The sequence below is a fragment of the Choristoneura fumiferana genome, chromosome 28, assembly GCF_025370935.1.
Source record: "Choristoneura fumiferana chromosome 28, NRCan_CFum_1, whole genome shotgun sequence".
In the NCBI taxonomy this organism is placed as follows: Eukaryota; Metazoa; Arthropoda; class Insecta; order Lepidoptera; family Tortricidae; genus Choristoneura; species Choristoneura fumiferana.
Genome location: NC_133499.1, coordinates 6,226,191 through 6,237,477, shown reverse-complemented (window position 1 = coordinate 6,237,477; position 11,287 = coordinate 6,226,191). Strand labels below are relative to the sequence as shown.

General features: G+C 38.3%; 1 protein-coding gene across 1 annotated transcript; it reads left to right on the top strand.

Annotated features, from left to right (window-relative positions):
* The first annotated feature begins 7,436 nt into the window (after positions 1-7,436).
* Positions 7,437-10,250, top strand: LOC141443845 (acetyl-CoA carboxylase-like). Its single transcript, XM_074109210.1, has 3 exons — positions 7,437-7,493; positions 7,689-7,804; positions 10,041-10,250. Exons 1-3 carry the CDS (start codon positions 7,465-7,467, stop codon positions 10,139-10,141), a joined length of 246 nt encoding a protein of 81 aa, XP_073965311.1. The 5' UTR covers positions 7,437-7,464; the 3' UTR covers positions 10,142-10,250.
* Positions 10,251-11,287: the final 1,037 nt, after the last annotated feature.

The following is an 11,287-nucleotide window of genomic DNA, read 5'->3' as shown; positions in this document are numbered from 1 at the left end:
AGAAAACGGGTAGAGCAATATACTAATTTTCGTACTCCAGGCCACCGTATCTAACGGGAAGGGTGGCCTGAAGGAAAAGCCTTGGAACTCATTTTTATGTTGATAATTTTTTCTATCTGGATATGAATGATTTTGTCTACAATTCACATAGGTCACCATTTTCCAAAGAGGGCTGCAGCGCAAAGAATATGTAAATTTAGGGACAAAAAGGCAAAAAGCGGAGAATGGAAAAGGCCATATGAGAATTTGATTTCCAACATACGATCCGAAAGTTCAGAAAAAAGATCGATTTTTTTTTCTAATGAAATTGGGAAATGATTCGTCGAAAACTGGTGCACCTAGGAGATTAAGCGAGCATTTCGACAGAGGCCTGATACCAGGACAGATATCCTGAAATTTACTCAGAATTCTTCTTTGTTAAAATATCAGGATTAATAAAAATTTCGCATTTCTCACTGTTCACCTCGAGTCCAATAGAGTTAAATTTAGAAATGATTGAACGTAGATCGTTAAGAACTGTGCTTGCTTCACCACCCAGGGTGCCATCGTCGAGGTACCAAACGTTAAATTTGATTTTAAATCAGAAATAATGGGATGAATGGCAAGACTGAAGATGGCTGGTCCGAGAGGGTCGCCTTGTTGGCAGCCAACTGAAGAAAGAATTTGGTTGTCATTATAGATCAGTTTGAAGGTGAGCTGTAGCACTGCCTAGGTAAGGATAGATGCTGGGTGTATTTTTTGTATTTCTGTCAAAAAGGCGCCACGGTCGACCGAATTGAATGCGTTTTTCACGTCTAATTTAATAATACCTGACTCGCTGGAGTATGGAGAAAGGTTCGACATGCATGGACAGCAGCTTCACAGCCACCTTTGCTCCCGAAACCAACTGAAGTGGCTGAAATTTTAACTGAAGTTCAGAAAATATATTTTTACAACAGATTTTAGATGTTAAACTCCTAAAAGTTGAGCAATGGCAATTGGACGGATACAGATGTTTACAGTATTGCCAACACGTGGAACCGACTGCGGCTAGCGGGGTAATGTCTTACTGGACGCTACACCACCATCTTTTTTCTTGAGGGCGCAAAGATTAGCGCCATATAAAATAGGAACAATTTCAGTATTCACTTTGCCTGAAGCATCAAATTAGTGAGACGGGTAAGGCTGGAAAGAAGACCACTTGGTAAACCGGTGGTTAGGTCCTTTAGATGCTGAGGAGTCAAGCATCTAAGCCACCAGATGAGCCATTTTTAAAAGAATTAATAGCAGCCAAAACCGCGTCCTCAGAAGCTTGAAGACAAGGAAGAGCTGGCTGGGAGCATCTGGAAGGACGAATGATTGGAGAAGGCGGATGCTTACTTTTAGGGCCGCCAGTGTTTCAGGAGAATCTGGTGCGGCAGTGTCATTCGAAAAAAGGAGTTGAGCTCCACCTTTGAGGTCTCCATCGTTAATTTTTGATTCGACGAGCTTATAAATGCTGTTTTGTTTGTTAAGAGTACGAACTGAAGAATTTGGATTAACTAGATGAAGCGAATTACAACAATTTGATTTAATTTTCGAAGTTACAGATTTTTTAGAGTCTTTATCTGCAATGTGTAAAATGTTGTAGGCGAATGTAAAAAGATTTTCCCAGCTCGTGGAGAGTTTCAGTGACACAATCATTATTATACTGGAAAGACTATTAGCAACGGTGAGCCTTGCACCTCGAGGAATCCTTTTTAAAACCGGGGTCGAATGTTTGAGAGTGCTAAGTGTACTGGAAATTGAATTTTGAAGAGGCGCGCGTGGTGGGGCGGTAGAAGTAACTATGGGGTTGGGTTGGCTATTTGTAGACTTATGAACTTTGCCTAAGTGTATATGGAGACCTCGGCGACCTTTTAAGAATTTAGGAACAGGACAATGAGGGCACTGAACCAGTTCTACCTGAGACACCGTTTGGGAAGGCGTTTGGTTGCTTGGTAGGCTGTCGGCGATAGGAGTAAGAAACATTAAAAATAAAATGAAGTGAACCAACCTTCATTACATATATATAAAGTATAAATCTTCCGAGGTGAATTTTTCGCTTCGAGCCCTTATCTTTCAAACAAAGCCATGTCTCTATTATAGTGAAAGCGCTAGCTACCCGAGTTGGCACGTGCCACTACAACATTCATATTGAAAACAAACGGTATCGTCATAGTATTAAGTTCAAATCTAATGTCACTGATATTCTAGATATTACGTTTTGGTAGTGTAGGAGGACGATAGACCACCCCATCGCAATACGGTACTCATATTATTTTGATACTTTGGTGTTAAAAATGAAACACGTATATTTATCATATAGCGTGTATATTTGTTATATAACAAAATCTAAGCAACAATGTAAATTTAAGATTAAAAAGTTTAACATAGTATAATCAACATTTTTCCGTGTAAGTAGGTAATTAAACTGTTATAAGTATTAAAGTTAAAGTTAAAGCCGTGGTGGCCTAGTAAGCCGTGGTGGCCGTGGTTTTTTTTTTTTTTTTTTTTTTTTTTTTTTTTTTTTTTTTTTTTTTTTCGAGGGAGGTGGAGAATGCTCATAGAATACTGCCGAGCCGGCCTCGGCAGCATGCCCGACTCATCTGAGAATTGCTCACCAGACGCCTACGGACTAAACTCCACCCCCTGTGGAGTATTGTACTCCAGACGCTCCGTGCTTACGGTATACACTTTGCGTCTGGGTGATTTTTGTATAGTGTGTTATGTGTGAGATTTGAGGTGAGTTATTGTTTTAAGTTGTGTGTTGTTTGTTTAGAGTACCTATCTGTGAGGAATGGGTTGGATGAGGGGTTTGTGGTAGGGAGAGTTTTAGGTATTATTGAATAGTTTGAGTTTTTGATGATGTGTTCTAGTAGAGTATTTCTACTCCCCAATGTTGAGGCGATTTAGTGGTTGCCGCGCACTGATCCGACCTGTGGCGCAGTACGACTCACTTTACATCGCAAACGCGTGTCATATTTTAATTGGCAAAATGTATCCAAAAAATACTGCATTGCAGCCGATTGTCGGAACATACATACGTGTGTATAACAACAATAAACATAAGTGTATACGTGTGTGTAAAAAAAGACGACCTGTAAATAAAATGAATAATTGCATGTTAACATTACCTACTGTCGCGTTATTTTATTACGATAACCTGTTGAAGAATAAAGCAATAGATTCTGCATTTTACCACAGTAACGTACGTTTAAATGTGAAAAGTTGTAGTAGGTATATTTTTTTTTATCCAAAATAATTTCCATCAAAAATTGCCTATTACATATTTCTTTTCAATCCGTTCCAGGCTCAGGCCTGAAATGTCTGTTTTCCTAAAATGTACAATTCTCAAAACGTCTGCGTTTTCACAATGTTAAAACTTCTATTTTGTCAGCTTTCTCAAAATGTCTGCTATTTAAAATGTGTACAATCTGAGGAAGTCGTCTTTTCATAATGTTTACATTACTATAATATTAGCATTACCTTAATTTCTGCTTTCCCGTTATGTTCACTTTTTTAAATAGGCTTTAGTCTTGTTATGTTTGTTTTCCCATAATGTCTGCTTATTTTCAAATCAAATTTTGAATTGTAAAAGGTTTAATTGCTTGCATACTTACTCTTTGATAACATAAATATCTATACCTAATATAAAATTACTGGCATTCAAGACAACATTAATGACGTTTAGATGAAATTTGAAGACCATGATTGGAGACATTTTGGGAATAAGACTTCTGGAATGCCAACGTTATACGAAAGCGGATATTTTGAGGTTGCAGACATTTTGAGAATAAGCGCATTCTGAAAAGCGAACATATATTAAGATAAGTGCACCTTCAGTGAACAGTTTTAAAAGTAGACTAGACAAAATACTTAAAGAAGAGAGACTAAAATCACAAGTGCAGTGATGTACACGCATCAGCTCTAAGAGCTGCTAGTGTATCATTTAAATAATAATAATAATAATAATATATACAAAGACTGTCATTCTTGGAGACAGGCAATTTTAAATAGCTGACATTTTGAGACGCTGACATTATGCAAAAGACGTGTTGACATTCTGAAAAGCAGACATTTTGCGAAAAATACATTTTAGGAAAATGGATATTTCAGGCCTGAGCCCCGTTCCATATGGGTATCAAGTGAGAGGGCTTGAAAATTAGAATTTTGACACAAAAAAAAACAAATACAATGTGGCTGCCACCACAAAAGTAACGTTAAGCAATATGAACCTAATCGTCTGTACCTTAGTTCATATGCAGTAAATTTCATTTAATTTAATTGTGAATTTCAAAAGACATCTGATGATGATGACATTTCTAACCTTCACTAGTGTATTCCGGGAGTAGCAACAAGTAGCAACCCTAGCACTACACGTGCCGCGTTCGAATGAATACAAATTATGCGATAGACAGAGAAGCATAAAGTAGGCATGATTCTTATGCCTAAACGTCACTTTTGTACGGCAGTGAAGCTTCTGTACTTGTACTATTACTTATTCTGTGGTATAGCATAGCAAAAGGGGCCTGATTTTAGGACTTAAAAAAATTTTTGAGCAAAAATTTTTTATTTTGCATTTTTGCTACTTTTTTTCTTAATTTTAAAGAAAACATTTAAATAAGCATCTTTTATTGATAGACTTTTTTATATACTTGACCGTTTAGGAACTAGAGCGATCTGAAGTTGCGAGTTGACCATTGTATTGATTTACCTTTATATCCTTTTCATCATATCTATCTATCGACCTATTCAGTCTAAATGTCTATCCATTACCTACGTTACAAATCAAACTGTGGGCATGAAGAGGCATAAATAATTTGTTTATTACCAAGACTATTCATATTAAACAAAGATTTCTTAATTAAACCAAAAAAATTGTAATTATAATTTTAAGGAAAAATCCGGAATTCACATTAACCAGAATACGGATACAAACAGAATAAGGCCGTCAACGGGCTGCGTGACAGACGCGCGAGGCGCCCCGCATTCGCCTCCACCGCGTCGTCTGCTTCACCCCCTCAAATACCGAAAATTCTTCTATAAGCGCGCCTTAATAGTTACAACTACAAATCAAAAGCATTTTTTTAGATCTTATTCTTAACTATGTCACTAAACATTTTTCGTCCGACAATAAGGTACCTTTTCAAATACGTTAATCATTTAGTGTGTTGAGGCAAAATTATAGGTTTTTGGTAAGAGTTTTAATACTACAATGTTCTTAAATTAAGACTATTAAAATTAATCGTAAGTTATTAGTCGTTTTCAAATGATATCACTTCATAATCACTAAATATTTTACCACCGACGATAAGGTATCTTTTAGAAAATATATAGTGATTGTACCAACTTTTTACTAAACTTTACCTTGAATTTTGAGACTGAAAAAACTAGTTTTTTAAGATTTGTTGAGTTAATTTGGTCTCATTTGGCTATGTTTTAGCAGTTGTTTTTGGGGGTTAAAGTCACTCGCGTCCGTAGGTTTACCGTATGTCTGTCTACTAAAATAATACACTCATTAGCTTTATTTTAAGTCTTTTCTGAAAAATAAAATTGTATGACTTGTAGGTTACTAGTGATGTAAAAATGGTTGTTGATAATTTTTTTAATCCTGTAGCAGGTTTCCTAACGATGATGAAATGAAAAGAAAATGGAGCCGTGGATGGAATGGAGGAATGTACCTAATAATGCAAAGATAAGCCCAAGTAAATAAATATTACGTACCTGTTATACAATATACATATCTAACTTGCTTTCATTATAGTGTTTTCTAATTTATTTGTAGGCTGTCTTACGGACTATAAAAAATGATTAGAAATTAAAGCTTGGTTATACTTATTCAATGCACTGAAATGTTTTCAGGAACCTTGTCATTAACTGAAACAAATCAGTCTAGCAGAACCAACCACAAGTCGCCAGTGTCAGGATAGAATGGTAAGCTCATTATTTTATTTTGAACTAGATGCCTGTGACTTTTGTACCAGTTTAATATCAAGTTGACTGGCCGTTGGCTCAGTTTGTAGTGACCCTGCCTCTTGAACTCCATGGGTCATGATTTCGATTCCCGCCTGGTGATGTGTTGTCAAAAATGCATTTTCCGAGTCTGGGTATTTAGTACCTATATGTATGTTTATAATAAAAAAACATTTATCTAAGTATGTTTATCATAAAAAATTTACAGTTGTCTAATACCCATAGTACAAGTGCTTTCGCTACTTAGTTTGGGATTAGACGACCGTGTGTGGATAGTCCCGGATATTTATTTATTATATTACTAGCTTTTGTCCGCGGCTCCGCCCGCGTGAATCTACGTAATATCGCGCGGTAGCCTATGTTCTTCCTCAGGGTTAACTCTATCTCTGTACCAAATTTCAATAAAATCGGTTCAGTGGTTTAGGCGTGAAAGTGTAACAGACAGACAGACAGACAGAGTTACTTTCGCATTTATAATAATTATAATATTAAGTAGGGATTTATTTTAATATATACGGTTTTATCGTGTTATCTGATTATTTTAGCCTAATGTCTAATACTGTTCACAGTAGACTATGTAAGTTAACATTTTCTATATTAATGTTAACAGTCTATCTGCAAAATTAATGTTGAAAGTATTCGAATGCTACGTCGTGCGCGCGCACTGGAAGCTCATTGGTTAACTTTCGAGTGCGTGCGCTTGACGTCGCACGGTCCGAATTGGACTCATTTCCTTTTTTTTTCATAACTTAAGACGGAATTAAAATACGAGTTTACATGAAAAAAAATTAACGTTTCTTTTTCTGTCGCGTTAATCTGTATTATCTTATCAGTAAATATTCAGTTGGTTGCATCAAACGTTTTCTTATTTGTCAAAGCCTAACTATAACGACTCTTTAGACTTATTTTTTAACAATTTTTGGACATCATTTGGCAATTTTAAAAAGTTACTTTACCGCACAAGTGCGGTAAGTAAAATCCATACCTCTACACACTTGTGGATGCGTGCAGGAATCACTAATTTCTATGATATGTTGACCCACGTCAAGAGGCACTTTCCGAGCACGTGCATTGTAAAAAACACTATTATGTAACTCGTAACACGAAACAGTATGTATTGATACAATTTTGATTGAGCTGATGTCCCGTCACTTTCAGCATAAAAAATATTTATTTAGTTTTATGTGAATTGCGAAGTTTTCATACATCTTCGAGGTAAGGTAGAGGGCCAAAACATATATAAGAAACTTTTTTTTTCTCTATACATAGACGCTCCACCCTTATACAGTCTGTCTGCTTCTGTCATCGGCACTTGTTATAAAACAGAACTGTTCTATATCCGCAGACATGTATGAGGAGATCCTGAAGTTCGGCGCGGAGATAGTCCGAGCGCTCCGGCGGGCGACGGCGCCCGTGCTGGTCTACATCCCCCCGGCGCCGAGCTGAGGGGGGCGCCTGGCGGTCGTCGACCCCAACGTCAACAGCGCGCGCATGGAGATGTACGCCGACCCTGAGGCCAGGTAACACTATCGACTAGGCACGAACAGGAGAGAAACTCAGTTCCGCTTAGGTCATCTCGCATGGAGATGTATGCTGACACTGAGGCCAGGTAAGAGACCTTACGTTCGCGTACCGTCTCGGGTGGCTATAAGAACGTCTCGGGTAAAATGGCCCGTTTTGTGCTCTCGTTATACAATGTAGTATTTTGTCGACAGAGGCGGCGTGTTGGAGGCGGAGGGCATCGTGGAGGTCAAGTTCAAGCAGCGGGACACCCTCAAGGCCATGCAGCGGCTGGATCCGCTGCTACAGCGGCTGAGCGCCAGAATCGCCGGTAACAACTAACTTCCTACTTATTTCTGCTTCTTACCTTACTTATTTCTACTTCCTACTTATATTATAAACTAGACTGTACCTGCGGCTTCGCGCGTGTACGTACCCCATAGATTTTTACTAACCGCTTACGAGCATTTCCAAAAATTACACCGTGTATTTCATTGACGAACTATATACATAACGAACTATATAGGTACTTACTAGCTCGAAGTCGGTGTCTCGTCTCAGCAAGACCCAGCAGGATGGATTGAAACCCATAGCATGTAGGTGAGGTAGACGACTATTGCTCCATTCCTGCTGGCTCGTGCTGAGGCACCGACTTAGAGCTAGTAGGTACCTAGTGCTAGAAAAATATTTTCAATGGTTTTATAGTCGGTTCCGTTTTTTTTTTTTTTTTGTTTGATTCGGTTTTACTTTTTTTTATTACACAACATACGAAGTTTGCCGAATTTCCCGCGAATGAACCGCGCAGAAGCAAACGGCCATAACCAAAGAGGATTAGAATTCAAATTGTTTTTTATTGGAAATACTTGCACAAGTGCTTGCATTTCGGCGATATTTTTAGAAGCTTTTCTTTAGCTTGCCCTGTTTATGCCTGCTTTCGCCGTAACTCTCACATTCTCCACCTTCTTTACGGCATTCTCTTTAACCCTGCAACTCCTCGCTACCTCAAAGAGCGATTTAGCTACGTAACTTCTATTCGATGCTCTCAGAACTTTCTCCTTTCCGTGCCTCTATCTAACTCCAAATTCTATGTATATTCTTATACTGTCCAGGCTATTCGGTTGTGGAACTCCTTACCGATTGACTTACGCCGCGCAAAGTCTTTGTCACTATTTAAATCTATGCTTAAGGAGCACTATCTGTCATCTTGTAATTATTAGCCTTATTATAATTTATTTATTTATTTGTTGCTGTTTATCTCACTACCTATATTTATTTTGGACGTATATTATATGTACGATATAATTATGTATGTATTCGTAGATGTATTGCTGTTACGTTTAAATTTTCTGATCTACTTTTGTTGCACCACCTGTTGTAAACTAGTCCTTCCTTCTTTCTGTAAAAAAGGTTGCCTGGAAGAGATCGCTCTTAAGCGATAAGGCCGCCTATTGCTCACCTTGTAATTTTAATAATTTGTTTTCTGTATCGCTTACTATGTCTGGTGTACAATAAAGAGTCTTTGTATTGTATTGTATTGTATTTATTTATTGTTTGTTTGGGTCAAATCTTGGAAGCTAAATTGAAATTTGGCATACTTATTTAAATTTGGGGACAATACAATAATCTGGTAGTGACATCTTGGTGGTCCTGCCAGGATCGTCTATGCAGGAAGGAACTCCTCAATAGTTAATAGTACTGCCTTGAAATTTGGTACAGATATATTGTAGTTTAGATGACAATGCAAGTACAGTCAACAAAAAGTACATTCGGCAGCTTGTATTAAAAATTAAAAAGGACGCAGCCGTGGTAGTGAATTTATTATTAGCATATATTCGCCATTATTGAATTTTCGTGGATTGGCCCCCCAGCTGCCGGCCGCGCCGCCCCTGCTCGCAGCTCACGGCTCGCCAGCCCGCCCCCGCCCCGCCCGCCCCCGCCGCGCAGCCCTGGCCGCGCCTCCGCTAAACCGCCGCGCCGCCCACGCTCCGCCACCCCGCCACCCCGCCCTCGCCGCCACCGCCCCGCCTCGCCAAGTAGTAAGTTTATTAATTAAAACCTTTCAACTTCCTCCAACAGCTCAGGTTTGGATGAAACGATTCTGCCGTCGTCGGTCTTGGGCTTCATCAACCGGCTTTGACCAACAGTCAGATCCCTGCTAAATACCTTAGGGCCCCTGTTACGCTCAATAGCCTCTTCAATACTGGTAGTATTAAATTGGCGTACATCGCGCTTCAGAGACTTTGAGATCTGTCTGTTGAGCTGCTGATAGGTTTTGAAGTTCGAGCTGAAAGCTCTCGGGGTTTTGGAGCTGAGCGGGTTCAAATTGTATCCAGTGCCAGAAAGTAATTTTTACATTTTGTTTTAAAATTATGTTTTGACTTCAGTGCACGGATTGGTGGAGGCAAATCGTTCCCCAGCTGTCACTGGACAGGGGTTGTGTCAAAGTAATATTGATGATTGATGCGTCGCGCGTTTTGTGCCAAACAGTCAGTCTAGTGGCGTACATAGATACATAGATACTACGGTACATAGATGTCAATGTTACTAAAAAATATTTATTTTCGCAGGCGACGAAAGCAAGCCTCTCGGGGACAGCCTCGAGAGGCCGTACGGCCGAACAACAAATAAAACGGAGCCTCGAAATAGCTCGGGCGAGTTACATGCCTAGATCATAAACTTAATACGAGGGTCAATTCATTCATTTATATTTAATTTATTTTTATTATGAAAATGTAAATATTTAGGTTAATTAGTTATTAAGTTCCAATTATTTTCTTGTATTTAGTATGTATTTTTTGACATAAATTTAGTGATTCCGGTTTTGATTACCTATTTCAGAACTTAAAAAACATTTACATAGAATAGCACCAGCCGCTTAGGCTATCGGGAGCAATCTGCCCTCCGGCATGTATACCGCTGTCAATCTGTTTTAACTTATATTCTAGAAACACAATATAAAAAAACCTATCCCTTTATACAAAACTAGGTTAATCTAAAATTCATTCATTATATTTAATTAATTTTTATTATGAAAATGTAAATATTTAGGTTAATTAGTTATTAAGTTCCAATTATTTTCCTGTATTTTAGTATGTATTTTTTGACATAAATTTAGTGATTCCGGTTTTGTTTACCTATTTCAGAACTTAAAAATACATTTACATAGAATAGCACCAGCCGCTTAGGCTATCGGAGCAATCTGCCCTCCGACATGTATACCGCTGTCAATCTGTTTTAAAGTTATATTCTAGAAACACAATATAAAAAAAACCTATTCCCTTTATACAAAACTAGGTTAATCTAAAATTCATTCATTTATATTAATTAATTTTTATTATGAAAATGTAATATTTAGGTTAATTAGTTATTAAGTTCCAATTATTTTCTTGTATTTTAGTATTGTATTTTTTTGACATTAAATTAGTGATTCCGGTTGTTTACCTATTTCAGAACTTAAAAATACATTTACATAGAATAGACACCAGCCGCTTAGGCTATCGGGAGCAATCTGCCCTCCGTAGGGATTGCTCCCGGGAATTTCCCGGTACTGAAATTCCCGGGAATTCCCGGGAAATTTCATCGCCCTCAGTACCGGGAAACGAAACTCATTTCCCGGAATTCCGGTACTACAAAAAATATATGATGATGATGATGATGTGATCCTGTTATCCCTCACTAGGGACATAGGGCTCGTAGAAGACTTTTCCATTTGGCTCTCGATCTTGCGCGGCTTCTTCCAGCTCTTCCCAGCCGAGACCAATTGAGCCAGCCTCCTTCTCAACTGATACGCCTCCACGTGGTCCGAGGACGTCCT